The 27,813-nt window shown below is 64.3% G+C and overlaps 3 protein-coding genes across 4 annotated transcripts; 2 read left to right on the forward strand and 1 right to left on the reverse strand.

Moving 5' to 3' along the window:
- Positions 1–88: 88 nt before the first annotated feature.
- Positions 89–4,931, reverse strand: FKBP10 (FKBP prolyl isomerase 10). Of its 2 annotated transcripts, none has more exons than XM_042836621.1 (10): positions 4,738–4,931; positions 3,324–3,469; positions 2,662–2,851; positions 2,390–2,535; positions 2,126–2,315; positions 1,756–1,901; positions 1,341–1,530; positions 1,060–1,202; positions 756–919; positions 89–493 (listed from the first exon to the last, which is right to left on the reverse strand). In XM_042836621.1, exons 1-10 carry the CDS (start codon positions 4,929–4,931, stop codon positions 308–310), a joined length of 1,695 nt encoding a protein of 564 aa, XP_042692555.1. In that variant the 3' UTR covers positions 89–307. The 2 variants fall into 2 exon arrangements, with proteins under 2 accessions (XP_042692555.1, XP_042692557.1); XM_042836623.1 differs by having other exon boundaries at positions 2,390–2,529; positions 4,738–4,902.
- A 931-nt stretch (positions 4,932–5,862) lies between these two features.
- On the forward strand, positions 5,863–9,862 carry P3H4 (prolyl 3-hydroxylase family member 4 (inactive)). Its single transcript, XM_042836624.1, has 8 exons — positions 5,863–6,333; positions 7,551–7,700; positions 7,973–8,144; positions 8,217–8,345; positions 8,433–8,578; positions 8,654–8,737; positions 8,916–9,057; positions 9,143–9,862. The coding sequence occupies exons 1-8, from the start codon at positions 5,863–5,865 to the stop codon at positions 9,151–9,153; spliced, it is 1,305 nt and encodes a 434-aa protein (XP_042692558.1). The 3' UTR covers positions 9,154–9,862.
- Positions 9,863–10,610: 748 nt separating this feature from the next.
- LOC122170052 (junction plakoglobin) lies at positions 10,611–26,097 on the forward strand. Its single transcript, XM_042836645.1, has 15 exons — positions 10,611–10,668; positions 18,959–19,191; positions 20,035–20,288; positions 20,536–20,774; positions 21,239–21,440; positions 21,748–21,892; positions 22,376–22,479; positions 23,259–23,597; positions 23,856–24,011; positions 24,129–24,248; positions 24,360–24,510; positions 24,602–24,723; positions 24,894–24,933; positions 25,042–25,205; positions 25,279–26,097. The coding sequence occupies exons 2-14, from the start codon at positions 18,966–18,968 to the stop codon at positions 25,185–25,187; spliced, it is 2,244 nt and encodes a 747-aa protein (XP_042692579.1). The 5' UTR covers positions 10,611–10,668; positions 18,959–18,965; the 3' UTR covers positions 25,188–25,205; positions 25,279–26,097.
- The last annotated feature ends 1,716 nt before the right edge of the window (positions 26,098–27,813 follow it).

Genomic DNA, 27,813 nt, shown 5'->3' on the forward strand with positions numbered 1-27,813 from the left:
CGGCACACGGAGAGGTGGGAGGGCAGGGAGGACAATGGGGGGCGGGGGGGGCGGGCCCTGCTGGTTTGCTGGGATCGATGGGTGCAGTACGGAGGGGGGGGGAATGCGCCGACCCGACCCACTGCGGGCACCCGGAGCCGCTTCCCACCTTCCTGCCTGCGCGCATTGACTGCGGACTGCGGAGCTGCGCCCGTGAGGAACGACAGAAAAAAACCGCAGTTAAATAAAAGGGGGGAAAAAATCATCAGAAAACGGCTCCCGGGCCGGCGAGGGGCAGCGCCAGGCGTGGGCACGGCGGTGCTGCGTCTCACAGCTCCTCGTGGACCTTCTCCCGGTCCTCATCCGACTTCAGCTTCAGCTCCTCGGCCGTGATGCGCCCGTCCTGGTTGCGGTCCTGGTTCCCAAACATGTCGGCGATGATTTTCTCGGGGTCGGAGCCGGGCATGAGGCGTCCCTTCCCCTCCGCCACCTGGGTCTTGATGAAGGTGGAGAACTGCAGCGGGGACAGAGGATGGGGTGGGTGGGACACAGCGCTGCGCTGCGCGCACAGTGAGGGCAGACCCGGGGCCATCCACGATGTCCCCATCGCAGCCCCGTTGTTCCCAGCCGTGATTTCTGCGTCACAGCATTCCTCCCGCCCGACCCCAGCCCTTCCCCAGCGCCCGGGGCCAGCAGTGTCCTTCGGGCGCTGCTCCCTGGGTGGGTCCCTGTGCTCTCCGTGTCCCCCCCCCCCCATAAACCCGTGCTGCAGGCACCTCCTCAGCGGGGATCTGCCCATCCTTGTTGAGGTCCATCTGCTCAAAGAGGTTCTCAGGAGGGTCCCCGTGCCAAATGAAGAGGTATCCTTCGGGAACCCCCTCCTCCAGGGAGATCAACTCCACCTCAAAGCGGAGCACTGCGCTGCCAGGCACTCCTCGGGCTGAAAAGCAAGCGAGGGCTGCTGGGGAGCTCAGAAAGGCTCTGTGCGGAGGTGAGAGCTTCCCCAGCAAGGTGCAGGAGCTCCACGGGGTTCCAGAAAGCCCTGAGCACAAGCTGTAGGCACCGCTGTGCCATCCCTACCTCCGTTCTCGCCGTGACCCAGGTGTGGGGGGACGATGAGCACCCGCCTCTCCCCCACACACATGCCCAGGAGGCCGCTGTTGAGACCCTCAATCACCTTGTTGGCCCCCAGGGTCACCTCCTGGGGCTTCTCGTAGTCGTGGCTGCAGGGGCGCAAAGAGAACGGCACGACTGAGAAAACTCCCCGGTCCCATCAGGCTGCAGCCCACACCTCGGCCCCGCAGAGCCCACAGAGCCCACAGAGCCCGCGCCCTCCAGCCCAGCGCCGCCAGCCCACGCACGAGGAGAAGAGCCGCGTGCCGTCCAGCAGGGAGCAGTTGTAGTGGTAGCGGACGAAGTCCCTGTCGCGGGCGGTGACGTTGCAGCCCTCGGGTCGGTGCACGGCCTCAATCTCCACCGGGTCGGCCGGGTTGTGGAAGTCGATGATGTGGACATCAAAGATGAGCACAGCGGAGCCGGGAATTTTGTTCCCTGGAAGAGGAGCAGGAAGAGCTGAGCAGGAAGCACACAGAGCCGGTAAAGCCCTTCTTGCTGCTGCCACAGCTTGCAGCACCAGGCCCTGCAGCTCCGCTCCTTTCTGCCCCAGCCCACCCAACTCCCCCCCGCCAGCCTGCGGCGCTCCCCATCAGATCTCCCAACCAACGCCTCCCCACCCTGCGCTCCCCCTGGCCACGCAGATCCCCTGCAGCCCCTTACCCACTCCGTTCTCGCCATAGGCCAGGTGTGGGGGGACCACCACCCGCCTGCGCTCGCCGATGCAGACGCCCTGCAGGCCCTGGTCCATGCCGGGGATGATGTAGCCCTTCCCAATGTAGGTGTTGTAGGTTTGGTTGCGAGAGTAGCTGCAGCAAGAGAAGCGCAGGGTGCTGTCAGGTAACAGAACTGTTCCATGCGCTCATCCCCCACTGCACCAAACCTCCTCCAGGGATGCAGCAGGTAGGTAAAATCCTTTTTGGCCCATTTCTTACTTCTCACTGCCCTCCGCTCCCAATTCCCCCTGGATACCCCAACCTCTCCTTGCAGCCTGCTGCTGGCCTTGGGGCGAATGTGAGCATCCCCCCCACACCTGGAGTCAAACAGCGTCCCGTCCATCAGCGTGCCATTGTAGTGGTAGCGCACGAAGTCTCCGGTCACAGCCCTGCGCCTGCAGGACGCCGGCACCTCCAGGTGCTCCAGGGAGACGCCGTCCTTGGGGTTGTGGAAGTCCACCAGCAGCACGCTGAACACCAGCGAGGCCTGTGGTGGGATCACGGTCCCTGTGGAGGGGATGGGTCAGCCCACACGGGGGTCCCGCTACCCAGGCAGGGGCAGTGGGCGATGCCCAACTCACCGTAGCCCTTCTCCCCATAGGCCAGGAATGGTGGGATGATGATGCTCCTCTTCTCCCCGGCGCACATGCCCAGCAGGCCCTGGTCCATGCCCTTGATCAGCCAGCCAGTGCCCACATACGTATCGTAGGTGCTGTCTTTGCTGTAGCTGATGTGGAGGAATGATGAGAATGGCTCTGGAGCTGTGCCAGCCCCCCCGCCCAGCAGTGGGCTCCCAAAGCCGCCCCCAGGCCCCCCTGCCCATCACCCGCTGTGGTGAGCGCTGTCCCCACACCTGGAGTCGAAGGGGGTTCCATCCAGCAGAGTGCCGTTGTAGTGATACCGCACAAAGTCTGAGTTCTCCACCGTGCGGTTGCAGCGCTCAGGTTTGGCCAGGGTGGTGATCTGCAGTTTGTCATCCTTGTTCCAGATGTCCAGCATCACCACGTCAAAGTACAACGTGGCGTCAGGGGGGATCAGCCCCGCTACAGCAGCAGCAATGAGGACAGAGCGCAGAAAAGGGTGAGGAGCGAGCAGTGCTAAGAACACAGAGCTCTGCAGCGCATGCGGCACCACTGGATGGGGCAGGGAGGGTCCTTGCTCACTACAGCCCATCCCACAGCTTCTGCCTGGAGCGCTGGATGGGGACCTGACCTGTGCAGGTCTGAGGCCAAGCCCTGCCTGTGGTGTCTGTGGAAGGGACTGCTGGGATTTGGGGGGCCCCGAACACCCCGTAAGATTTTCTTTGCAGAGGAATCAGATGTGAGCCCTCCGTGCCCACCATGGAAAGTGACACAGTGTGTGCAGTGTGTCTGCAAAGCCCTGCGCAGACCCCACCTGTGTTTGCTGTTCAGTGTCCCAGCACAGATCCATCCGTCCCCAGCTCTCCTGTCTGGGCGCCCATCGCCCGTCCCCCCCACCGCGTGCTTTGAGGACCCCCGGCCCCGCAGCCCTTACCCACGCCGATGCTGCCATAGCCCAGGTGGGGTGGCACAATGAGGTGCCGCCGCTCGTTGACGCACATGCCCTGCAGCCCGCGGTCCATGCCGGTGATCAGCCGCCCCACGCCCACCACGCCAGCCACTGTGGCCCCTCGATCGTAGCTGTGAAAGGACAGAGCCGTCAGCACCACGTAGCACAGGGGGGCTGCAGGGTACCCCGGTTCCTGAGCAGCACCCATCTCCCCCTGAGCATCTATGCGGAGTTTCCGGCCTTGCAAGTAAGCTTTGTTCAACAGAAAAGCACAGCAAGGCTGCTTGGGGGTTGCACGGCCACGGGGCAGCCGCCTCTGCCCTGTTCTGCTCTCTTGCAGAGCTGCAGCTCACAAGCAGTGAGGCGTCCTCCAGCCCTGCTTTGAGGTTTTGCCTGGTCTGGGGCTCCTGCCACAGGCACAGCCCCCCGCTCAGCCCTGCAGCCCTCAGTGCGGGGCTGAAGCTTCACTGCCTGGGGGGAGACACCCCGAGTGCGGGCATCCAGGGGCGGAGGGCCGGGAGCTGCTTGCAGATGCTCCCCACACCTGGCACAGCAGTGCAGCACGCAGGGCTTCCTGCTGCCTCCTGGCAATTCTAAACGGCCACATTTGCAGGGAGGAGGAAAGAAGGCAGTCCAGGCCTCATTTGTGGACTGCACATTTCTCTTTATTTTTAAATCTTTAAACTACAGGCTCTAAGAAGCAACTGGGGGCCATTTTGGGTAAATGGAAATCCTTCATCCCCTGTAATGTGCAGTGAATGCTTCTCCTGGAAGCGTGCTGCCATCCTCGGGACAAAGAGTTATTTCAGCAGCAATATTTTAGCAGCTCCCATCGCTTTGGGGCTCACAGCAGCAGCAGGGGCAGCGCGTGCTCCCTTCACTTTCTCTCCCATCCGTTTTTTTGTGGGAAAAGTACGACTGGACCGCGACAGGGATCCCTTTGCTTTTCAGGGGCTGGAAGTTTTTGTTCCCGTGTTTTGTCAAGCCCCCACCGCTGCCCCCATCCCGCTCACATCGGTGCCCACGGTGCGCTGCCCCACAGACCCCCGAGGCGCAGCGCGCGGCCGAGGACCGCCTCGGAGCGGCTGCTGCTGCCACGTCTCAGCGCTGCTGCCCGCATTCCTCCCGCAGCGCACGCACGGACACGTCCTGAACGCAGCGCGGCTCTGCGGCCCCCCCCGCCCACTGCTCCCCCCGGACCGGTTCCCCCCGGATCGCTGCGAGGCCGCGCACAGCGCAGCACGGGGAGGAGGGACGGGGGGCACCGCCGTCAGTCGGGGCCGTGCGGGGCGGGCGGGGTGTCCATGGGGGAGGGGGGGGGAGGGGGACCGGGGAGGGGGGGGGGACGGGGGAAAACCCCGTGGGGCCGCGTGAAGCGGGAGCGGGCCGAGGGCTGTACCTGGAGTCAAACTTTTTGCCATCTTTAAAGGTCCCATTGTAGTGGTAGCGGATGAAGTCCCCCATCTGGGCCTCCCGCAGGCAGACTTTGGGGATGTAGTAGCGCTCTATCACCACGTCCTCCAGCGGGCCGGGGTCGCTCAGCCCCAGTGCCCCCAGGAGGCTCAGCAGGAGCGCGGCGCTGCCCGCAGCCATGACTCGGAGCGGCGGTGGGGGGAGGCGGGAGCTGAGCCCCCCCGGCCCGGCCCCGCCGCGCTTCTGTACACGTGGAACGGGCCCGGCCCCCCCAGCCCCCGCCCCAGGCCCGGGGCGGTGATTCCCTGCGATGGGCCGGGCGGAGAGCCGCGGCGCAGCGGAACTCCGCGATGGAACTTTTAAAAAAACCGTTCTCTTCTTTGCGGGCGGTTCTTTGTGCGAAGGGAGCGGCTTTGTGCAGCGCCGGGTCCTAGCGCTGCCTGCGACCCGGTTTGCTCAGGCTCTGGCGTTTGGGAAGAGTAAATACGAGTAATTAACTCGTTTTAACGCCCGTACGGATAACCCTGGCCGCTCCTCGGTCCGCTGCTGTTACTGAACGGCAGTGATCAAAACCCCTGCAACCGCCCCTGTAACAGACCGTCACGGATCGGAGCAGCACACAGCGCGCACCTACGCGTTGCCCCTCACCCCCCCACACCATTCGGGGCCGTGGGGGGAGCCCTCTGCCCGTTCCGCCCGCACGGACGTGGGCTGGGCCGTGGCCAGCGCGGCCGTGCCTGGCTCTGCGAGCTCAGCCGCAGCCCTCGGCTCTGCGCCCTGGGCGCTGCGCTCTGGGCTCTGGCACAGCGCAAGGATCCGCCTCCGGCTGACCACGGCCAGCGGCGAAACCAGCGCTGAACGCTGCCGGGCGGAGGGGGCGGGGGGAAGAAGCAGCGCAGCGCCGAGCGCGCAGCGCAGCGCACTCGAGGGATCCCCCGACACCGCAACTCCGAGCGCATCCGGGCCGGTCAGCATCACTCAGTGCCAACTCCGCCCTGCGCGCAACGCACAGAGCCGCACTAAGACCCTGCGCTCCCGACGCGCACCGCCCCTTCCTCCCCCCTCCGCCCCCGCTCGCCTCCTGCGCGGGCAGTGCGCGGCGGCGGCGGGGATGGGCTGCGCGGCGCTGGCGCTGCCGCTTCTGTTGTTGGCGGCGGGGCCGTGCGCGGCGCAGTACGAGCAATACAGCGTGCGCGGATTCCCCGCCGCCGCTCTGGAGCCGCTGCAGCGCGCCTACACACGGGCGCTGGCGCAGTACGCGAGCGCGCAGTGGGCGGAGAGCGCGCGGGCTCTGGAGGCCAGTTTGCGGCTGCACCGCCTGCTGCGAGACAGCGAGGCGCACTGCCACCGCCGCTGCGCCGAGGGGGGATCCGCGGAGGAGCCCCCCGCCGAAGGGGACCGCGCGGAGTGGGAGTGGGAGCGGGAGCTGCAGCTTTTCGGGCGGCTGCTGCGCCGCGCAGGCTGCCTGCGTGCCTGTAAGCGCGGCCTGCCCGTCTTCCAGCTGCGCTACCCGCCCGCGCAGACGCTGCGCGATTTCCAGCGCCGGCTGCCCTACCAATACCTGCATTACGCGCTATTCAAGGTGAGACCGCGCAACGCCGGGAGTGACGGGGATGGGGAGTGAGGGGCTGCCCTGACTTGGGGGTGTGGGCGTCCCCCATCGTGCACCCCACGTCTTCTGTACCCCTGTCTGACTTCCTCTGCTCTACACTCCTCCATTTGCTCCCCTCACCCCGTGCCCCCCACCCTGTACCTCCCCATTGCCACCCCCATACCGTGTCCTCCCATCCCACATCTCCATTCCTCACCTCCACTCTGCACCCCCAGATCCTTCTCCCATCCCTCCCACATCTCTCTGCCATGTGTTCTCCCCTCCTGCTCCCCCCATCTTGCACCCCCGTCCCCCCCATCTCCTCCCTCCGGCCCCGGCACCGCTGCACGTCAGCAGCAGGATGTGAGGAGCGTGCCCGGGATGGGGCCCCCATGGCTGCCCTCTCCAGCCCCGTGTGCCCTGGTCTCCCCCCTCCCACAACCCCTGCTGGGGGTTCCCTGAGTCTCCCCGTGACCCCCGACCCTCTGTGGTCACAGACATCCCCCAGCACAGCTCTGTGGGTGCCCCTGGTCCACATGGAGAAGTTTTCCAGGGACAGATGGAATTTCTCCAGCTCTGCTGTGCCTACATTCTGCCTCTGCTTCAATACTGCTGTCCCCAAGGCCCCCCGGGTGTGTGGAACGTTGCCCGAGGAGGGGGACACAGGGCTGTCCCAGCCGGTGGAGCGTAGCTTGGGTGGGCGGGTGCAGCACCACTGCTGCTTTGCTCCTTGGTGCTGTGGCCCCATTCATCCTGCGGCGACGAGGAATGGCCTGACCTGGATACTTAATGCGTTTTCCTCTCGGTTGCTCTGGCTAAAATCCATTTAAGGGATGGTTCATCCAGCCCCTCCAGCTTTGCTTCTCGGAATTTGCAACCTGAGAGCTCATAGAAGCAGCAGCAGAGTGGGGGCAACTGCCGAGTTGGCAGTGGGGCTGGAGGAGAGTCTGACAAACCCATGCCACGTGGGTCACTGCCAGAGGGGCTGCGCTGGCCGTGCTGCCACCGTGGGCTCGGGGAGAGCTTTGTGTGCCTCAGCGCACACCGCTCCATCAGCAGGACGTCCCCCCCTGCCCGCACGCTGCCCATCCTTCGTTGCCAGTGAGTGGTGGGCGTTGGGGCTGCCCGTCCCGAGGATCGCCTGCTGCCCTGGGACGCATCCCAGCGTCGCCCCTGCGGCCCCACGCACCGCCCCCCTCTCTCCGCAGTCCAATAAGATCGAGAAGGCGGTGTCGGCTGCTCACACCTTCCTGCAGAAGAACCCCAAGCACGAGATGACCCTGAAGTACCTGAACTACTACAGGACGATGGTGGACGTGGACGAATACCTCGTGGACCTGGAGGCTCAGCCCTATGAGGTAAGGAGGGGATGGGCTTGGGTGGGAGAAGAGAAGGAAGAGGAGCATCCCACAAGGGCCAGTGTGTGCCCAGCAGAGCCCATCCCAAATCCCAAAAGCCCTTCCAGCAGAGCCCCTTCCTGCCCCAAAAAGCATCTCTGGGGCCGGTGCCAGGGATGGAGCTGTGTCCGGCAAGCACAGGGCAGCTCTGAGAGCTGAGCCATCTGCTGTGGGCTGGGCACGGGGCCTGGAACCCAGCGGGGAGGTGAGCAGAGCCCTCTTGGTCTCCACAGCCGATCTTCGTGCGCTCGGTGAAGCTCTACAACAACGGGGATTTCCGGAGCAGCGCGGCTGACATGGAGCAGGCGCTGGCTGAGTACTACAAGGCGTACGAGGACTGCCTGGCTGGCTGCGAGGGCGCCTATGAGCTGCAGGAGTTCAAGGACTTCTACCCGGCCATCGCAGGTGGGTGGGCAGAGGGTGGGGGGGGGGGGGGGTGGCAAAGTGGGGCAATGCCTGACATTATCTTGTCCCCAGACCACTTTGTGAGCGTTCTGCGCTGCAAGGTGGGCTGCGAGAGCGAGCTGACCCCCAACGTAGGCGGCTACTTTGTGGAGAAGTTTGTGGCCACCATGTACCACTACCTGCAGTTTGCCTACTACAAGTGTGAGTGTGGGCTGGGAGTTGGGGGCTGAGCCCCTGGGGTGTCCCAGGGCAGGGTGTCACCTCCGTGTCACACTCTGCTCCCTGCAGTGAATGATGTGAGGGATGCGGTGCGCAGCGTCTCCAGCTACATGCTCTTCGACCCGGATGATGCGGTGATGCAGCAGAACTTGGTTTATTATCGCTTCCACCGCGAGCGCTGGCACCTGCAGGAGGAGGACTTTGAGCCCCGGCCGGTGAGAGCCCCCCCAGCCCCTGCCCTGGGGCTCAGTTGATGTGGGGCTGATGTGCTCCCCACCCCCTGTTCCCAGGAAGCCGTGCGCTACTACAACAGGACGGCTGCACAGAAGAAGATGCTGGAGTTTGCCAGGCAGTTCCTGCAGGCTGACGATGAGGTGGGTGATGACCACTTTCGACAGCTGCTTTTCGGGGTCCCTTGCGGTTGGGGGCTGTGGGTACCCCAAAGCAGGACCCCTCCCCGTGGGTGTGGTGTGGGGGTCCATCCCTGAGCAGCCCCGCAGGAAGAACCACTGTGGTCACTGCACTGCTTCCTCCTCCCACCCTGTGCTGCAGATGGAGGTGGATGATGGTGAGGAGCCGGACCTGCAGGATCTGCCCTCAGACGGCGAGTTTGAGGGCGAAGGGGACTACGAGGAGGGCTTCTTTGCAGAGTGGTGGCAGGAGCCCAACACCAAGGGGGACAAAGCTGATGAAGGTTCCTGACGCTGGGGCTGGGTGCTGTGATGTGAAGTTGGGGGGGGGCTGCTGCCTCGTGGTGCCACCTTCCCCTGTGTTTACAGAGAACCTCTGATGCGCCAGGAGGGGGGGATCCTGGCCCTGACAGAGCAGAATGGCTGTGATGCCATCCTGGGGACTCCAGGCTCTTGCTCCATGCTGCACGGGAACACAGGTTCACCGAGAAGGGTCGATCCTGCCCAGTGCTCCCAGCAGGACTGCCCCTTCCACTGGGACGTCGCTGCCCTAATTCCTATCAGAGGAGCAGCCATAACACAGTGACACCACCTGTCCGGTGCCCCCTGAGCCCCCCGGCCCCGATGCCCCTGGAGCCCTGGCAGCGGTGCCCGGTAGCGGCACCGGGATTTGCTGCACCCCTTCACCCCTCCCCAGGCGCCACAGACCAGGGGGCCGGCACCAAACTGTTGTGTTGCCTTGTGGGTTCTGGGCACGGTGGTGGTTCTGCACATCCTCAGAGCTCAGTCGGGGCTCCTGCTCTTGTGCTGGCAGCAGCCCACCCCCACCGGCAGGTCCAGAGACCCCTCTCCCCCCCGGAGCCCACGGCTCGGTGCTGAGCGGTGCTCCCGGGCACGGCATCCCTCTGCCGGAGCATCCGTCACCGCCTCTGCTCCACACGTGCCTTCAACTCTCTCCACACCAGCCCTCCATAGCTTTAAGCTCCGTTAATTTAATACTTCCCGTCTTCTCGCTTTTTTTGTTTGTTCGTTTTGTATTTTAAATGTACTGGTGCTGAACTTTTAATAAAATCCGGACCGGTCTTTTGACGGCTGCCTCTGCCCATGGCTCCTCGGGAGGGCACGCAGAAGTGCTGCGTGCCCCTGAAAAGCCGGGGAGACCTTGAAAGACTGGGGAAGGGGGTGGCGGTCGGGGCGGGGACCCCAGGCCGAGCGGTGGACGACTGGGCTGCAGACCCCCCGTTCCTTTCCGCCTTGGGGACGTCGAGGGGCCGGCAGCACGCGGCCCCGCTCCGCACCGGGACTTGGCTGCGAAGACTGAAACCGAGAGGCTGAATCACGGCGTCGGCCCCGGGGCAGGGAAGGGACGGGCGCTGCTGGCGGCTCCCCGCCCCGCGCCGGCTGCAGGGCTTCCCCGCTCCGGTCCGCAGCGCCGCCCCCTGGGGCTGAGTCCCCCGGGCTGCGCTCCGCTCACCGCGATCGCTCCGGCCGAAACGACCCCCGGGAGCCGCTCCGGATCCACCCTGCGCCCAACCCGCCCAGCTCCGTTCCGGGCGAAACACCGCGGTGGAGCCGCGCCGCCCCCTGACGTCACCCAGGTGGCCCTTGGTGCGAGCACGCCCTTCCCCACCCTCCCTCGCCCCGCCTCCGCCCCGCCCCGCCGCCCAATCACCTCCCGGCGCGCGGGGGGCGGCCGCGTCTCCACCAATGGCGAACGGATAAACACGGGGAGGGGGCGGGGCCCGTCCCGCAGCGGTGAGGACGGACGGCCAGCAGAACCAATGGGAGGCGGGCAGTGCTGGGCGGGGCGGGGCGGGGAGGGGCGGGGCGCCGCTCGCCTTTTGTTCGGGCAGGAGCGGGGCGGGCGGCAGTGCCCGCGCGGGGAGCGGTGCGAGGTGAGCAGGGCGGGCGGGGTCGGGGCGGCGGATTCCGGTCGTGCGGGGCCGGGAGCGGTGCGGGGCGTTGCGTCGCGGGGCTGAGGCAGTTTGAGGGGCTCCCGGCGCCGCGCGTTATTTCGGGGCGGGCTGTGCCGCTCCCCTCCGGGGCAGCCGCCGCGCCCGGCTGCGCGCATCCCGTCCGACCGGTCCCGAGCGGCCCCGGGGCTCCGCTCCCAGCAGGGCTCGGCTCGGCCCGGCCGATCCGTGCGGTTCCGGTGCTGCCGGGGCCGGCAGTGGGCGCCGCTCCCGGGGCGGCCGTTCCACCGCGCCCCGCCCGAGAGAGCCGCGCACCTGCCCCGTGCAGCCTGCGGGGAGCGGTCCGTGCTGCGGGAGGGGGGGAGGAAGAGGAGGAGGAGGAGGAGGAGGAAGAAGAAGAAGAAGAAGAAGAAGAAGAAGAAGTAGAAGCCCTTCCTCCCACTGGGCGCCCTGCGGGGTGCTGACAGCGAACGTCGGGGGGAGCGGAACTCGCTGAACGCGGGGAGCTCTCTCGTTGCGTTCGCCGGCTGATTAGCTTAATTAATCAGGCAGATGAAAGGATAACGCGGAGCTGGTGCTGGGAGTTGCCCGCGGAGGAAGGCGTGGGCTGCGCGCGGGGGGACGCGTGGGAGCGTGGGCGCCTCCAGGGGCGCAGCCCGGGGCGGGAGGAGCGGCGGTGACCTCAGCGCTGTCCCCGCGTCCTGCCGGCTTTGGGCGGTGCGGGCGGCCGCTGCCCCATTGGTGCTGCGCGGCGGCGTCCCCGGGACCCCTCTGCCCTCGTGCCGGGGCTGCGGCCCCGCGCTGTGCCCCGCGCTGTCCCCTGCCCGCCTGCGGTCTGGTGCGTTGCGGGCCTGGAGGAGGCGCGGGTCCCCTCCTGTGTCCTTGTGGGCGTGCACCGGGACAGTCTGCGGAGGGGAGCAGCCATTAAGTGTCCTTCCACCTCTGAAGGCTGTAGTTGTTCACCGCTTTGGAGGGTTTCCACAAAGTGGTACGAAAAACCCATTTGGCAGCGAACTCGGCTTAAACAGGTGGGCGCGGGACGCGCCTGCGCGAAACCCGGGTGGCGGCGGCTGGGGGTCGAGTTATCCCCGGCCCTGGTGCCATTCACCGGGCAGTGAGGAGCTGCTGCGGGGGGGGGGGGGGGCTCCGCAGCGCAGCCCCCAAAACCGGGGGGTGGGGAAGCGCTGGCGGAAGCGTGGGGGGGCTGCAGGCCGCTCTCCCCCCGCCGCCACAAACAATGGCTCCCACTCCATTGTCTGGTGCTGCGGCCGCTCCCTGGGGACGGCGGGGATGCAGGCGTGCGAGCGGCCCGCGCCCGGTCCCCGTGCGGGTCCCGGTGGGCAGCGTTGGCGGCGCTGCTGCTTGCGGTCTGTTTGCAGCTGGGGACCGCAGAGAGTTTTGTCTCTGGTCCCAGTGCTGTGCTTTAGCATTAAGGTTGGGTGCCGCCCTCCTCCTGTGAATTCCTCCTTGTTCCCCCATCAGACCCCCAGCCGGATGGGGGTGCCGGTGGCAGCCTGCAGGAAGGAGCTGCTCTGTGCAGCTGCAGCACGGGGGCTGCGTTGGGAGCTTGCAGGGCTCTAATTTATGTGTCTGTACCACAGCTCAATGCTGGTCTTGAAATTTTAAATTAGGCTGGCTTCTAATTAGCAAAAGTTAAAAAGAAGTTTCGTTTCTATTGAAGCGGTGCAAGTCTGCCTTGGCAGACTCTTGTGGCACAGTTGCCAGCTCTGACCTTTGTTTCAGGTGGTGCTTTCCCACCTCGGTGCTTTAAGACTGTGCCCAGAATCAGCAGCAAATGGGGTCTGGGTGGCAGCTGTGGGTCCCAGTTGGTCCCCTGGGACCCGGGGTGTCCCCAACGGGGCTGTGCCCTGCTGGCAGCGCCTGGCTTGCAGTCAGCCCTGGAGGATGCAGTGCTTGAGCTGATGCAGCATTTCCAGCTCCACCAGGGTTGGGTTTACCCCGTTTCCCAGGGATGGGGTTGGGTGTTTGGGGATGGAGCAGGCATGCTGTCTGTGTGTGGGAGAGGCTGCCAAAAAAGTCTTAAAACTTGACCTAAGCAGCTTGAAAACACATCTGTGCTTACAGTGCTGCTGGCCAGCACTGAGCTGCAGAATGCTCCAAAGCTGCATCCTGTGCTGCCAGCTGAAGGACGGCCCAGCACAGCGCTGAATGCCATGCTTGGCGTGTTGCTGCCTGCTCTGCTGGGTGCTCCCAAGTCCCACATGCTGCAAGGGTGGTGTGGTGCACCCAAAGCTTTGGGGTCTGGGTCTGTGTGTGCTTCATCCCCCCCCCACTCCCCTTGTGCTGCATCAGTCCTTGTTGTGCTTCCTATGGATTGTCCTTAGCGTTTGCTCGCCCTGTGCTGGCTTTTGGCTCAGGAGGCTGCTGGGTCACTGCATCCTCCTGCATCGGTGGGGTGAGAGCTGGCTGTGCTGGAGGTGCTGTGCTCCCCCCTTGTGTGCAGTGTGCTGTGCTTTGTAAGGGTGGTGAGGGGAGTGAAGGAGGAGTGAGGGGCAAGATGTTTCTAATTAGATAGGTTTGAGATCTCTCTCCGAATCTGCCATCCCTGGTTGGTTTCTCTGCAGCTGCTGACAGGCCTGGAGGCATTTCATAATGCTTGAGTTGCTGGGATCTAAAATCCCTTTACACAAAGGGCAGGCGCCTTGTGCTGGAGCAGAGCTTCTGTTGGCTCAGGGTGCTGAGCTGTACTGGGGGCTGCTGTGGGATGCTCAGTGCTCTCTGAATATCCCATAGCTGCTGACCTGACCCATTCCCCCAGTGCTGCGGAGACACACGGGGGGTCATGCAGCACTGCAGCTGGGACTGGAATCAGCCTTGTGGCATCGTTCCTGTGCCTTGGGCAGGGGTCTGTTGGGGGGAGGGCAGGTGTAGAGCTGAGCTCCTCCAGCAGCAGCGTGAATCCCTGGCACCGTGAGGCAGCCTGTGCTGCTGGGTGATGGCACAGCTGTTCCCTGCTGGCAGGGCTGTGCCAATCCCCACCTCGGTGCCAGCAGCGATCCTGCTCCTTTATCCACATCCCCACAGTCTCGGGGATGTGCTGCTGTGCTGCTCTGTGCAGACACGGGGCCGGGATCACAGGCCAGGCGCGTTCACTTTGCTGGTGGCAGAGACCTTTGGCTGCTGTGAGAGTGCTGCTGTAATCACAGTGACACCCGGCCGAGCCCTGGTGACAAATCATTAACCTGCTCCGACAGGCTGTGTGCTGACGGGTGTTGGCGATAATTCCCTGTGAAACATTTGAACTTTGCAGATGTAATGCAATTGGATGGGGAAATTAAGCTGGGGCGCAGCAGCCTTCAGCCCTGCTCTCCTGGCAGACCTGGGGCCGGGTGGCAGAGCCCTGTGCCGACAGACACCATTATTCTTGCTGGAAACACATGTGAGCCTCCAAGCTGAAATCCTAAAAGCCTGCAATTATCGTGTTCGTAAAGGACAATTTGTTCTTGGTGCTCTTTAAAACAAAATATTTTTTTTTCTTATCCAGATGGAGTTATTGTGATTAATTGCACTGTGCCAGCTCTCCTTTTCACAGGCAAATGGCGAGCTCCCATCCTCCCTTCCCGTGTTCCTAACGAGATGTGTGAATTCTTCGTGCTGAGGGGATGCGCCCTGCCGGGCCGTGGGCTCCACGGGGCTGTGGGCGGTGGGGGCGCCTCCCCCGTCGGCCACGTTGTTGGGGGGGCGGAGGGGCGAGGCTGCAGTGTGGGATCGCTGCGCGGTTCCCAGGTGGGGCAGGGTGCGGTGGGAGGCGGCTTCCACGTGCGGGAGCGGCTCCTGCTCATGGCAGGGGACGGGAGTTGGCTCCGAGGGCGGAGGGAGGCTCAGGGCTGTTCTGCACTGGGAAGGAGCCAGGAGAGCGGCTGCGGTCCTGCGTGGGGTGTGAGGGTCCCCGGTGTGGGCAGAACCGCGGGGGGACGACGACGCGTGGGTGCTGATGGAGCTGGCAGGGGGGGCCCGGCTTTGCGCTGGGAGCCGCGCTTCTGTACGGTGACTGCGTGCCGTGGTGGCAGCGCTGCTCTGGGTGCTGCTGGGTGCTCCGTCTGCTGCCGCTGGGGAGCTGGGGGGGAGCTGGGCTCTGCCCGCCGTGCACGCAGGGGGGCTGCGTGGTGCCGCGCCACCGGCTCAGCCTCGCGGTGAATAGAGAGACAAATAGAGACAGACCTGTGCCGAGAGCTGATGCGTGGCGGTGCTGTGCGTGCTGTCATGACAGGAATGTGCGGCAGGGCACCTTGTCCCTGTGTGCCCGCAGTGCCGGAACGTGACAGCCCGCTCCTGTCTGCGCTGGAGCTGTCAGCAGCCGCTCTGTGGGGTGGAGATGTGGGGCTCCGGTGGGCAGTGGGGCCGGGGGGGCTGAGCACCAAACAAAGGCGGCCGTGCTCAGCTCCTTTGCGGGCAGCCAAGGGCAGGGCTGCGGTGCACGGCTCCGGGATGGCCGCTCCTCCTTAAACTTCACTCTGCTCTCGTTCCCTTTGAACCCTTCGAGTTATCTGTGCTGCAAAGCCCTCATGGAAGCAGCCGGTGCCAGCACAGAGCTGACTGTGACGCAGCCCCTTGATGCCGGGGACGACTGAGAAGTGCCTTTCTCTCCCTCGTTTGCCATTTGTTCTTCCGATGGATCCTGTTAAAGCCCATTGAATCTCTGGCCCGGTTCTTAGCAGTGGTGCCAGCTGTGGGATGTGGCTGCTCTGGCACTGCTGTGCTGTCTGGGCAGCTGGGAAGGACAGAGGTCACTGATGTGCAGCAGGAGTGCTTCTGAAATTGCCCTTTCTTACACTGTAGTCATTGAATTGCATTACGCGCCTCTTTCCTGTCTTTAAAAGCCTCGGTGGCTGTAGCTGCCGTTGTTTGCGTGCTTCCTGCAGCCCAGCTCACTGCTGGTGCACGGTGCAGCTCCGGTGCTGCGTTTTGCTCTGTGTCCCGTCGGGGACAACCAACACCTCGGGGTGCTGGAGCCATCTGCCATGGGAGGCGGTGCTGCAGGGACCGCTGAGCAATGCAGCCCTGCAGGGCGAGGGGAGCCCAGGCGGCCCTTACCTCTCTGTGAAGCTCTGCTTATCACATCCCCGCTGCTGTGCTGGGCAGCTCGGCTGTAGATCAGCACCGGCTGTGGGTGCTGCTGTGTCTGTCCTGCCTGCTGTCACGGGAGCTGCAGGAAGGGGCTGTGGGGGGGGAGGTGTTTACTGGAGACTTCCCCTGCAGACGGTCTGGGGGGGTTGCTGGGAGGGGACGATGCTATCTGGCTGCTGATCAAACAGCCCTGGAGGAGCCTTCTGGTCGGGCTGTGCAGCAGCTTCCCCTGTTTCTTCACCAGGATGCCTGGCTCCAGGAAGCAGGAGGAGAGGGTTTAACCTTTTCCCAGCCCCAGTCCTCGCCTGCCTCTGTGTGCTGTGCTCTTCCAGAGCTACTGTATGCCCCAGGTGTTCCTTTCCTGTGTGAGCTGCTGAGTCCTTCTGTGCCCTATTCCTGACTCCTGAGCTGGGGGGGGAAGGAGGGGCAGAGGGTCCTGCTTGTGCTCCACTGCAAGCTGTTCAGCACCAGAAGCACCAACACTGGCTGCAGTGATCAGATAACAATGAAGGTCGAGGAGGACCAAGCTGCCATTCCCTGCCTGTAGTGTCAGCAGGTGCCTCTGGTCCCTGCTGAGGAATAGGGACAAGAAAAACTTGTCTGGTGCCTGCCCCTCTGAGAGGGGAGTGGGATGTGTGCTGCAGGGCTCAGGAAAACGTCGCTTTGTGTGCCATCGGCTTCACCCATTTGGCTTTGAGCAAACCTGCAGTGTCCATCGCTGGGGTGGTGCTGGGCCAGCCGTGCCTCCCTGCGCTCAGTGGGGCTGTCAGTTCAGCCTGTGCTCATTGGCGAGGGCCCATTCTCCTGATTGCAGCCGTCTCTATCAGATCTCCTGAGCTCATCCTGCATCTCAGCGGCTCAGCTCACCTTGGGTGTCACGGCGTAGACAGGGAGGAGTGCAGGGAAGGGGGGGACTGCATCGTGTGTCTGATGAACTGCTGTGTAAGAAGTCGGTGTCTGAGCCAGACTCAGGAATGCTTGGGAAATGAAGTGTCCATCATATGCCAGTAATTGCAGAGCAGCATTGCAGGTTGACTGGCTGTGTGCAGATGAGAACTGGTCCCTCTTAGCAGCTCTGTGCCATGTGTGGGACCTGGGTTCTGAAGCGTTAACACTTTTGGCTTTGTCCATCCAGGGCAGCTTTCCGAGTGGGGCTGTGGGGACCTGGTGGGCTCCTGTGGCTGCTGCCCAGGCTCTGTGTGCTGCTATGGGGCCGTGTGGGCACCGTGCAGCCCTCCAGTGCCAGCTGCTCCGAATGGCACCAGGCCCTGCACTTATCTCTGCTGCAGGGGGAGAGGGATGAGCCCCCGAGGACCCGTTGGTGAGTGGCTGTGTTGGTGTTGCCTTTATCAGGCTCCCAGCAGTGTCTGGGGGCTCCAAGTTCATGGCCACAGTGACCACATGGGGACAGCTCCTGTGTGCACTGGGGACTTGGCTGCAGGGTCCTGGCTGGGTGCTGGGCCCCGCAGTGCAGCATCACCCCCACATCTCTGCTGCACTGATCAGAGCACGCAGCCCCTGCCGTGGGAATAACCCCCCCCCAACAGCCTCCATTAGCGGCGCTGCCTCTCACTGCTTTAAAAACATGCATTATGCACAACCCATTAAAGTCGGGGCGGTTCTGAGTGCGCGGAGTGCTCCTTTGCAGCTCGGAAAACATCGAATTGACGAGCAGCACCCTGCCCTGCTTCCAGGAAGGCTGCTGGGGGGGGGTGGCGGCATGCGGAGCGCTCCGGCTCTGCGCCCCACAGCCGCTCAGCAGGAAGGAGTTTTCCGTACCTGGCCGGGATGTTTTCCCCGTGAGTGTGGGGCTGTGCCGCTCGTTCTGCTGGGAACAGCCCGCAGCGCTGGGGCGAGCCGCGCCAAGCCCGTGCGCGCCGCCCGGCATCCCCAACCCCCCCCTGCGCAATTCGCGTCCCGGCACCACCCGACGCCCTGACTCAGCCGGGCGGTGCGGGGCCGGGGGCTCCTCCTGCCACCCCTCGCTCCGGGCAGAGCCGACCTGCGGGACCCCCCGAGCTCTGGGCTGCAGCGGGGGCCCGTGGCCGTCCGGGTGCTGCGTGCTCAGGTGGTGGTGGTTACTCCTCTGCTGGGCAGCGCCGCTCATCGAGTCTGAAACTCTGACTCATCTCCTCCGTGCGGCCTCGTGCGTGGCGACGGGCCGGGGGCTGCGTGGGGTCGGTGATTCAGCCTCCTGCCCCCTGTGCTTGTGGAGCTGTGACACCCTTCGCTCCACCAAATCCTGCTCTAAAATAAGCCCAGGCTGCATTGGTGGGGGTTTGGGGCTACTCTGTCCCCGCAGTGCGTTTGGGGAAGTCGAAATACCTCGACCCCCAGTGCGGGCAGCAGGACTGGGAGCAGGGCTCGTCCCAGAGCTCGTCTCTCAGCACCTCCCTCGGCACCTCCCTGCCGGCCGACAGCTGCTGCAGGCTGCCGAGGAGCAGCGTCAGCCCCGCGGTGACTCACAGCATCGCCATGCGGGCGGCTGCGGGCGGGCGCTGCTCCTGTCTACGTGGGATCTCCCGTGGGGCCCGGCTCGCCCTCTGCCCCCGGAGCCTCCCGTGTCGGGGTTGGGTGCGGGGTTCCCGTGCCCGGAGCGTTCCCAGCGCTGCCCCCCGGCGCTGAAAGCCTCTGTGCTGGGGCTGTGCCAGCACCACGCCACGCTGCGATAACTGCACCCGGTGCTGCTGGGGCTGCCCTCCCCCCTCAGGACTCCCTGCCGGGTTTCCTGCTGCTCCCTGAGCTGCTCATGGGAGGGGGGATCGGTGGGGGTCGCGCTGGTGTCCCTCAGCCCCGTGCTGCCAGGAGCCAGCCTTGAGTATTGCTGTGGGCACCCTTGTGTTGTGCCGGGTCTGCCTGATCATTTTTAGGGGCTTTAGGAGCATCCGCTCACAAGGTTTACTTTATTCTCGGGGGCTCAGCCTTGAGCTCAGCTCCCGTCGCAGGAAGCAGCCTGTAAGCACTGCGGCCCATTTGCTGCTGGGACGCGGTTTTGCGTGGCAGGCGCTGGCTGAGCTCCGCTGCAGCCGCGGTTCGTGTCTGAACAGGAGCAGCAAAGTGCTGAGCTGTGGGTTCGTCATGGCTGTGGGTTCGTCATGGCGGGGCTGCCTTTCATCTCGCTTGGGGGAGGAGAGCAGATAGCGATCTGCGGGGCCGGGCTCTGACGCTCCCCTCTGCCCCGCAGTGCAGCCATGGAGGTGATGAACATGATGGAGCAGCCCATCAAGGTGACGGAGTGGCAGCAGACCTACACCTACGACTCGGGCATCCACTCGGGTGTCAACACCCAGGTGCCCTCCGTCAGCAGCAAGTGCATGGGGGACGACGACGAGGTGTACGGGAAGCAGTACACCATCAAGAAGACCACCACCACCAGCTACTGCCAGGGCGGGAGCCAGGGCCAGGGCCAAGCGCAAGGTAGGGGCGGGGGGCTCTGCTGCTGCCTTCCCGGGGCTGTTGCTGTGTTCCTGCTGGGTGCTGCTCCACACAGCCTTCCTGTGAGCTGCTGCTGCCTGAAATCCCCTCCTGCTGCCCTCCTTCCCTGTACCGAGGGCACGCAGCCAGCCCCGCGCCGTGCTGAGCTGAGCACATGTTGCAGCCACTTGGCTGGCTCTGGGGAGAGCAGCAGGTCCCAGCCCACGGGTCGGCGTCTGCTCCGGTGTTCCTGCTTGGGAAGCTGCCTTGGCGCGACTGTGAGCTGCCGGTGTGTGCCACAAACCTGACAGCTGGGGTGCAGCCACGTGGGCACAGCCTGCGGTGCCGGAGGAGACGCTTCCCCTCACCCTGTCCCCAAAAAGAGGGCAGAGCTGTGCTGGTTCCCCCCCGGAGGTGGGTCCTCGAGGACAGAGCTGCAGTTCTCTGGGAGCAGAGCTCTGCTCGGTGCCTGTCCTGCGCTGGGGGGAGCGTGGGTCTGTGATGGGTTTGCTCCTGCTGTGCCCATTCCTGCAGCCTCGGCCTTGGAGGGCTCTGTGTCCTTTTCCTAATCCCCAGTGCCAGCTGGTCTCAAGTTGAAAATACCCTTAATTTTTTAATTAACAGGCCTTGTGTGACAATTGCTTAATCATACTGCCTAATTAAGTGTTGCCTTATCTCTGTACTGCCGTATCTGTTTACACTGGAAGCGATGGCTCCTCGCAGGACGTGCCAGGACTGCTGACGGGGCGGGTGGCATCATGCTGGGCTCACTGCAATCGGGAAGCAGTGCTGGGAGCACTCCTGCAGGAGAGCCCGGCCTCACACTGTCTCTCCAACTCCCCACAGCCGACATGGAGGCTCAGCTGGCCATGACCCGGGCTCAGCGTGTCCGTGCTGCCATGTACCCCGAGACGGTGGAGGACCGCTCACTGCTCATCACCACGCAGGTGGAAGGGCAGCAGACCAACGTGCAGCGCCTGGCAGAGCCCTCGCAGATGCTGAAGTCGGCCATCGTGCACCTGATCAACTACCAGGATGATGCTGAGCTGGCCACCCGCGCCATCCCGGAGCTCACCAAGCTGCTCAACGACGAGGACCCGGTAAGCAGGCATGCTTTGCTTGGGCTTTGAGTTTCAGGGCTCCTGGGGCATCCTTCCCACCACCTCCTTCCCACCACCTCCTTCCCACCTCTGTGCTGTGGGTCTGTCCTCATGCTGCAGTGCAGCTCTTGGAGCAGGGTGAACGAGTTGTTAAAACCAGCAGCCTCGGCGCAGGGCAACACATTGGAGAGGAATCCTGCTGTGCCCCAGGACCCCCAACCACCCCTGACTCCCTTCCCCACTGCAGGTGGTTGTCAGCAAAGCAGCCATGATTGTGAACCAGCTCTCCAAGAAGGAAGCGTCCCGCCGTGCCCTGATGCAATCATCTCAGATCGTGGCGGCTGTGGTGCGCACCATGCAGAGCACCAGCGACCTGGACACGGCGCGCTGCACCACCAGCATCCTGCACAACCTCTCCCACCACCGCGAGGGACTGCTCTCCATCTTCAAGTCTGGCGGCATCCCGGCCCTTGTCAGGATGCTCAGGTACAGGGGGCTGGACAAGAGGGGATGGGCTTAAACTGTAAAAGGATGGGTTGAGATTAGGTAAAAGGAAGAAATCCCTTACTGTGAGAGCAGTTAGGTCCTGGGATGCTTCCTGGAGCAGCTGTGGGTGCTCTACCCCTCGGAGTGCCCGAGGCCAGGCAGAGTGGGGCTTTGGGCAAATGTAGAGTCCTATACTTGGGGAGGAATAACCACAAGTATCAATGCAGGCTGGGGGCTGAGCTGCTGGAGAGGAGCTCTGCAGAAAGGATCTGGGGGTCCTGGTGGCCAGCAGGGTGACTGTGAGCCGACAGTGTGTCCCAATGGACCCCAGGGAGATGCTCCTCCCCTCCGGTGCCCATGGGGAGGAGCAGCGGCGAGCACCCCCAGGAGCTTGGGGCCATGCTGGGGGGGGGCAGAGCCAGGGGTGCCCACACTGTGCTGACGTGGTTCCGTGCCGCCCGCAGCTCGCCGGTCGAGTCAGTCCTCTTCTACGCCATCACCACGCTGCACAACCTGCTGCTCTACCAGGAGGGTGCCAAGATGGCGGTGCGCCTGGCTGACGGGCTGCAGAAGATGGTGCCTCTGCTGAACAAGAACAACCCCAAGTTTCTGGCCATCACCACCGACTGCCTGCAGCTGCTCGCCTATGGGAACCAGGAGAGCAAGGTGAGCCCCTGGCTTGGGGGGCCTGGGGAGGGGACGGCTGCCACCACCTCAGCATGGCACCTGACCCCTCGCAGTGCTGTGTCCCCACCTGCACAAACAGTCCCAGTTTGGCCCAGTTCGGCATGGCTGGTTCTGCCTCTCCTGCTCACAGCCATGGTTCTGTCTTTGTGCTTGGGCTGCTGCTCTCCTCCCATGCATGAGCCCCTGCAGCCCTGCGGGGCCGCAAGATCTGCTCCCTGGGTGGGTGATGCTGCACATCCCGAGGGTCTGCAGTACGTGGCCCTGACCCTGCCCGCCTGCCTTGCAGCTGATCATTTTGGCCAACGGAGGCCCCCAAGCCCTGGTGCAGATCATGCGCAGCTACAACTACGAGAAGCTGCTGTGGACCACCAGCCGGGTGCTCAAGGTGCTGTCAGTGTGCCCCAGCAACAAACCCGCCATCGTCGAGGCCGGTAAGGGCTCTGGGTCCGCCTCCTGAGGTCGGTGGGCTTTTGGGGTGATGCCGCTCGCCCTCCCGCAGCACTGACTGCTCCTGGCTGCTTGCTCCACACCCCCCTATGCGCCGGGTGCTGAGTGTGGCCCCCGGGACCCTAAGAAAAGGCCGGTGCTGCTGCAGCCCTCCCATGGACAGCTGCCCTGTGGGGCACGCCAGTCCTTGAGCCGCCGGGTCCCACCACCCGTGTCCGGGTCTGCGGCTGCTGAGGCACTTTCTGGGGCTGTGTGTGGGCAGGAGCCAGCCTGGCTGGCGGGCAGGAGCTGCTCTGCTCCACATTTAGCAGTCAGCCTCTGCTGAGCCGCGGCGACGTGGTGCGTTGGAGGCGGCAGCCGGGTGGCACCCAGCCTGTGCTCACTGTGCGCGGTGCTGCGGCTCCGTTTCCTCTCTGCCGGGAGCTGTGTGTCAGTATTTATAGCACAGTGTCTCGTGTCCCTGGCAGGTGGCATGCAGGCTCTGGGCAAGCACCTGACCAGCTCCAGCCCCCGGCTGGTGCAGAACTGTCTCTGGACCCTGCGGAACCTCTCTGACGTGGCCACCAAACAGGTGGGTCTGGGGGCTGCCATGTTGTGTTCAGCTCAGCTTTTTGGGGAGCTCCATGCCCGTGCCAGGCTGATCCCGAAGTGCTGCCTTTAAGTTGCTCTGCATCTGACCTGCTGTGGCAGCATCCCCAGACACCCTGATCGTGCAGCTGCCCGCCAGCTCCCAGCCCCATGAGGATGCAAAGCCCGAGGGGTGCCCAGGGCTCAGCTCTGAGCTCTTCCAGCCCTTCGTCACCTCCTGATGTGTTCCCCATGTGCTCGGGTTGCAGATTAGCGCCTGATGCAGTGTGGAAACTATTTGTGCTGGCGGTGGAAGCGTGCAGCCGGGTCCCCTGGCTCTGGCTGCAGCACTTTAACCCCTTCCTGGTGCTGCCTGCACAGCTGGGGCCAGAACTGTAGTCACTGTGGGGTTCTTCTGGTAAATCTCGCTCATTGCATCAGTCCCAGCAGCCGGGGTTGTATTGTTCCTGTGTTTCCAGCAGGAAAAGCCTGGTGGGGATGTTAAGCTGAGCAAAGCTGTGCAGACTGAGCACTGCCACTTGTGCTGCCAAAGTGATGCTGAGGAGTACTGGGGTGCAGCCAGGGGTGCACGAGCCTTGGTGGCTATGGAGATGAGAGCCTGGAGCTCAAAGGGGGAGATGGGGTGGGGTCTGGGGGAGCAGCCCCTCTGCACACATTGAGAGCTGCAGCCCCCAGGAAGAGTTTGGGTGGAGCCCAGCCGGGAGCCATGCAGGGTCAGGCTGGGGGGAGGAGCTGCTCTGACCCCTGTCTGTGCTACTGCAGGAGGGCCTGGATGGAGTCCTCAAGATCCTGGTGAACCAGTTGAGCTCTGATGATGTCAATGTGCTGACCTGTGCCACCGGCACGCTTTCCAACCTGACCTGCAACAACAGCAAGAACAAGACCCTGGTGACACAGTCCAACGGGGTGGAGGCGCTGATCCACACCATCCTGCGGGCGGGCGACAAGGAGGACATCACCGAGCCGGCCGTGTGCGCGCTGCGGCACCTCACCAGCCGGCACCCCGAGGCAGAGATGGCGCAGAACTCCGTGCGGCTCAACTACGGCATCCCCGCCATCGTCAAGCTGCTCAACCAGCCCAACCAGTGGCCGCTGGTCAAGGTGAGGGGGGGGGCTAGGGGGGGGCTGCAGCTGGAGCCGCGCGCGTCCGCTGCTGCGTTTCCGCCGAGTTAATGGCTGCTAATGGGAGGAAATTGCTCGTGCTGCTGCGGCGAAACCCATCCTCGCCCCCCGCCGTGGGGGTGTAGGATCCGGTGTGGGAGGATGCAGGAAGCCGCAGGCAGCCTGTGCTGCGGGGGGGCTGCGGGGTGCCCTGTGCCTCTGGTCCCTGTCTGATGAATCTCCGTGCCCTCGCTGCAGGCCACCATCGGGCTGATCCGTAACCTGGCCCTGTGCCCGGCCAACCATGGGCCGCTGCAGGAGGCGGCCGTCATCCCACGCCTGGTGCAGCTGCTGGTGAAGGCTCACCAGGATGCGCAGCGTCACGTGGCAGCCGGCACGCAGCAGCCCTACACGGTGAGTGCCGGCACAGCCAGGTGTCCCCGAGCTGGCGGGGTCTGTCCCCATGCTCAGTGCACGGTGACCCATCTGACCACGGCATGGGGACCCATCTGAGCGCACATCTCCTCGCAGGATGGCGTCAAGATGGAGGAGATTGTGGAGGGCTGCACGGGAGCGCTGCACATCCTGGCCCGGGACCTCATGAACCGCATGGAGATCTTCCGGCTCAACACCATTCCCCTCTTCGTGCAGGTAGGGGCTGGGACACGGGGCTGTGCCGTGCTGCCTCCCAGCTACTGGGAGCACAACGTGTCCGTGTAGCACTGGGTTCACAGCCCCACGCTGCCCTCTCTCTCCTGGCAGCTGCTCTACTCACCTGTGGAGAACATCCAGCGCGTGGCAGCCGGCGTGCTGTGTGAGCTGGCCCAGGACAAGGAGGCTGCCGATGCCATTGATGCCGAAGGGGCTTCAGCTCCGCTCATGGAGCTGCTGCATTCCAGGAATGAGGGAACAGGTGAGCGCAGCCCCGGCCCCGTGCTGGGCTCTGCTGGCCGAGGTGGATCCCTGAGCCCTGCCACAGCAGCTTAGCTCCTGTCCCTCCACAGCCACCTACGCGGCCGCCGTGCTCTTCCGCATCTCCGAGGACAAGAACCCCGACTACAGGAAGCGTGTGTCTGTGGAGCTCACCAACTCGCTCTTCAAGCACGACCCCGCGGCCTGGGAGGCGGTGAGCACGTGGGGATGGGGGGGGGCAGCCACACTGTGCCCCCACAGCTGTGCCTGCATGGCAGCGGTGGGTGGGCAGAGGGGAGGTGGTGGCTCCAGCTCATGGGATGGGGATGCTGGGTGCCACCTGCTCATTCCCCACATCTCAAAGCGTGCCACCTTCTTCCCCAGGCTCAGAGCATGATCCCCATCAATGAGCCCTACTCAGACGGTGAGTGCAGCCCTGCGGGCCGTGTGGCTCTCGGTCCCTCTCAGCACCATGGCAGCCAGGAGGGCGGCTGTCACCCACGGGCGCTGAGTGTCCCCTGTCCCCCAGCAGAGCTGGACCCCGGCTACCGCCCCATGTACTCGGGTGACATCCCCCTGGACCCCATCGACATGCACATGGACATGGATGGAGATTACCCCATGGACGCCTACAGCGACGGCGTCCGCGCGCCCTTCGCCGACCACATGCTCGCCTGACCGCCCGCACAACAACAGGTGGGGGGGGCCGGGGGTTGGGGGGCTGCGTCCCGCTCCCGAAGCCCACAGTGACACCCGCTCCTCCGTGCAGGCGTTTCCTCCGTGCTGAGGGCGGCCTCAGAGCTGAGCGATCGTGAGAAGGACTCGGGAGACAGAAGTGCCTGAAGACAAACGTCCCCATTCCCACGAGAGGTTTCATCTTTCCGTTTTATTTTCTCTTCGCTGTGGGTCTGTGCAGGTCCTTCCTCCTGGGACTGCTTCGAGCGCCTACTGCCGCATCCAGCATCCAAATACTGTTTCTGAAGCTTTAAAACACACAAATTCCGCATCTTTACCAACCTTTCATTGGCAGAATAGTCTTTTCTATGAATATATATATTTCCTTTTTATTTTTAATATGGTGCCAACGGCTTTTGCCGTCTTTAAGTTTGTGCTTTCTAACGTCCCCACGATTTGTTCTGCGCGTTAACGTTTTAGGGAAGGGATCTGATGGGAGAAACCCTTTGTTTTCTGCAAACTCTGCTGTCGGAGGGGCAGCCCGGGGTTTGCTGAGAACAAACGGAGCTGCACCCGGAGCCCTGGGGCTGCCGTGGGTCTCTGATCTGCTGCTGGGAGCTGCCTTGTCCCCGCAGCGCCCATGGAGGAGTGACTCCAGCATTACGAACCGTGTCCTTGTACCGACCCCTGTTGCACATTTTAACCCTTTCCCCTTCTTTTGGTGAGTGGTGTGTTTCCGTCCCCTTTCCTTATCTGATGACTTTTCTGAAGAGGCTCTGGATCTGATGGTCTAACACTCAGCCTGGCAGTGGACGGACTGTTACTGCAGTGTGGGTCCAGAAGGGGAGATTTTATTATTTCTATAAGTTGTTTTTGTATAGACCAAAGTAAAGAATAAAATAACCCCCCCAGCCCCGGGTTGTCGTGAGCCTCTTCTTTGTCGGCCCGGGGGGATTTTGGGTCCCATTGAGGTGGGATGGGCATCATCAGGTACGGCGCTGGGTCGTTTGCATGCCCACCGTGTCTGCTCTGCCAGGAAGCAGCAGCTCCTGGTAATTAAGATGTTTGTTCATTAAGCAGCATCACCGGCGTCTCAGCTCTGCTGTGGTGCGAAGCTCATTTTAATGAGCTCCGGGGGATGAAGGCGCACCGCGGCCGAGCGGAGCCGCGACGGAGCTGCGTGCGGTGAGTTTGAAAGCGGTGATCGATTCGCATCCAACCTCCCGCAGCCGAGCGGCGCAGACGGAGGCAGGAGGCCTCACCGACAGCCGCTCCCTGCGAGCGGTGTGGAAGAGGCTCCGGGCGCAAGGCTGGCAGCGTGCTGAGAGGTGGAAACTCGCCAAAGTCACCCGCGACCTTCACGGTGCCATCTGCTGCGCGTCCCCGCGTCCCCCCGGCTCGGCACGGGGAGCTCAGCCGGGCGCTGCGGGGTGGGCGCTGCTGGGAGATGCGATGCCCCGCTCGAGGGGGCTGAGGGACGGGACGCGGAGGTTCGCGCAGCTCTCGTACTGTTTCCCCCAGCGCCCGGGGCGGCCAGGGGCCGTGTCCGTGCCCTGAGCTTTAAGCCTGCAGGCCCGAGCTGGGGCGGAAGGCAGAAAGGAGCGGGGAAGCGGGGTTGGCTCCAGGCCTGCCTCAGCTCAGCCCCGCGGCCCGGCCGAGCCTCGTGCAGCAGGGATGCGGCCCCGCTTCCTGCTCTGTCCAGTGCCAGGATCGGAGCCGAGCAAAACAACAGCTGTCTTCCGGGAGCCGTGGGAGCCGGGCTGCGAGGAGCGCACATCCGGAGGGCTGCGGAGCCCCGTCCGACAGAGCTGCTGCAGTGACGGGCAATGGGTCGATGCCCTGGGCCCGGAGAGTCCCTGCGTGCCGCTCTCCGAGTGCTGCTCGCCGGGTGCTCGCGCTGGGGTTCGGCCGGGATCCCGGGAGCAGGGCTGCTGCTGGGGCAGAGGTACCGAACCCGGCCCCCCCAGCGCCCGCAGTGCCCTCAGTCCCCGCAGCGCCCCGTCCCGTCCCTCCTGTTGCCCTCTGGTGGCAGCTCCGCCGCTCCCCGCCCCAGCGGGACCCCCCGAGCTCCGGACGAGCGCTCAGCTCCGCCCGTGGAGCTTCTCCCGTCCCCCGTGGGACTGTCCCCTCGGGGGCTGTCGTGGCCCCTAATCGGTGCCATCCCACCCTGCAGGGGCTGCCCTGCCCGGCCGCAGAGATGGGAGGAGGAGAGGAAGAATGAGCTCCGGCTGCGTTCCGTGGCTCCCGACGGGTGAAGCAGGAAGTGTGGGAGCGGGGCGGGGAGGACTGCTGCTGCCAGGAGACTGCAGAGGGCATTTCTGAGGGACTGAGCCATCGACCTTGTCCTCCTCCCCACCGCTCTGCAGCCACGCCAGGTGCTGCTTCACCCTCCGACGCGGTGCCCGGGGAGCTCCCCCGTCCTTCTGCCCCTCCAGCCCAAATCCCGCACCCACCTCCTCTGGCCGCCTCTCCCCAGCACTGCCTCCTTGCTCCCTCACAGCCTCGAGTTTTGCCGCAGCAGTTGGGGGCACAAAAACAGCCCGGAGCGAGCCCAGCCGCCCGCACCCCGCTCAGCTCCGCAGGGTGGGGGAGGACTCTGGGTGAGCTGAGCACGGAGGAGGTGAGGAGG

Source organism: Centrocercus urophasianus, unplaced genomic scaffold (assembly GCF_019232065.1).
Source record: "Centrocercus urophasianus isolate 14NV4802_14NV808 unplaced genomic scaffold, USGS_Curo_1.0 seq_62, whole genome shotgun sequence".
Lineage (NCBI taxonomy): Eukaryota > Metazoa > Chordata > Aves > Galliformes > Phasianidae > Centrocercus > Centrocercus urophasianus.

Bases quoted from the DNA above. Each gene is read 5' to 3' on its own strand.
- FKBP10 (XM_042836621.1), bottom strand. From the start codon at position 4,931: ATGGCTGCGGGCAGCGCCGCGCTCCTGCTGAGCCTCCTGGGGGCACTG. The intron at 2,852-3,323 runs GTAAGGGCTGCG...CTGCTGCTGTAG, and splicing joins CTATGGCAGCATCGGCGTGG to CGGGGCTGATCCCCCCTGAC. The intron at 920-1,059 runs GTAGGGATGGCA...CTTGCTTTTCAG, and splicing joins GGGTCACGGCGAGAACGGAG to CCCGAGGAGTGCCTGGCAGC.
- P3H4 (XM_042836624.1), top strand. From the start codon at position 5,863: ATGGGCTGCGCGGCGCTGGCGCTGCCGCTTCTGTTGTTGGCGGCGGGG. The intron at 7,701-7,972 runs GTAAGGAGGGGA...TGGTCTCCACAG, and splicing joins TGGAGGCTCAGCCCTATGAG to CCGATCTTCGTGCGCTCGGT. The intron at 8,346-8,432 runs GTGAGTGTGGGC...TGCTCCCTGCAG, and splicing joins GCAGTTTGCCTACTACAAGT to TGAATGATGTGAGGGATGCG.
- LOC122170052 (XM_042836645.1), top strand. From the start codon at position 18,966: ATGGAGGTGATGAACATGATGGAGCAGCCCATCAAGGTGACGGAGTGG. The intron at 24,012-24,128 runs GTGAGTGCCGGC...ATCTCCTCGCAG, and splicing joins GCACGCAGCAGCCCTACACG to GATGGCGTCAAGATGGAGGA. The intron at 24,934-25,041 runs GTGAGTGCAGCC...GTCCCCCAGCAG, and splicing joins CAATGAGCCCTACTCAGACG to AGCTGGACCCCGGCTACCGC.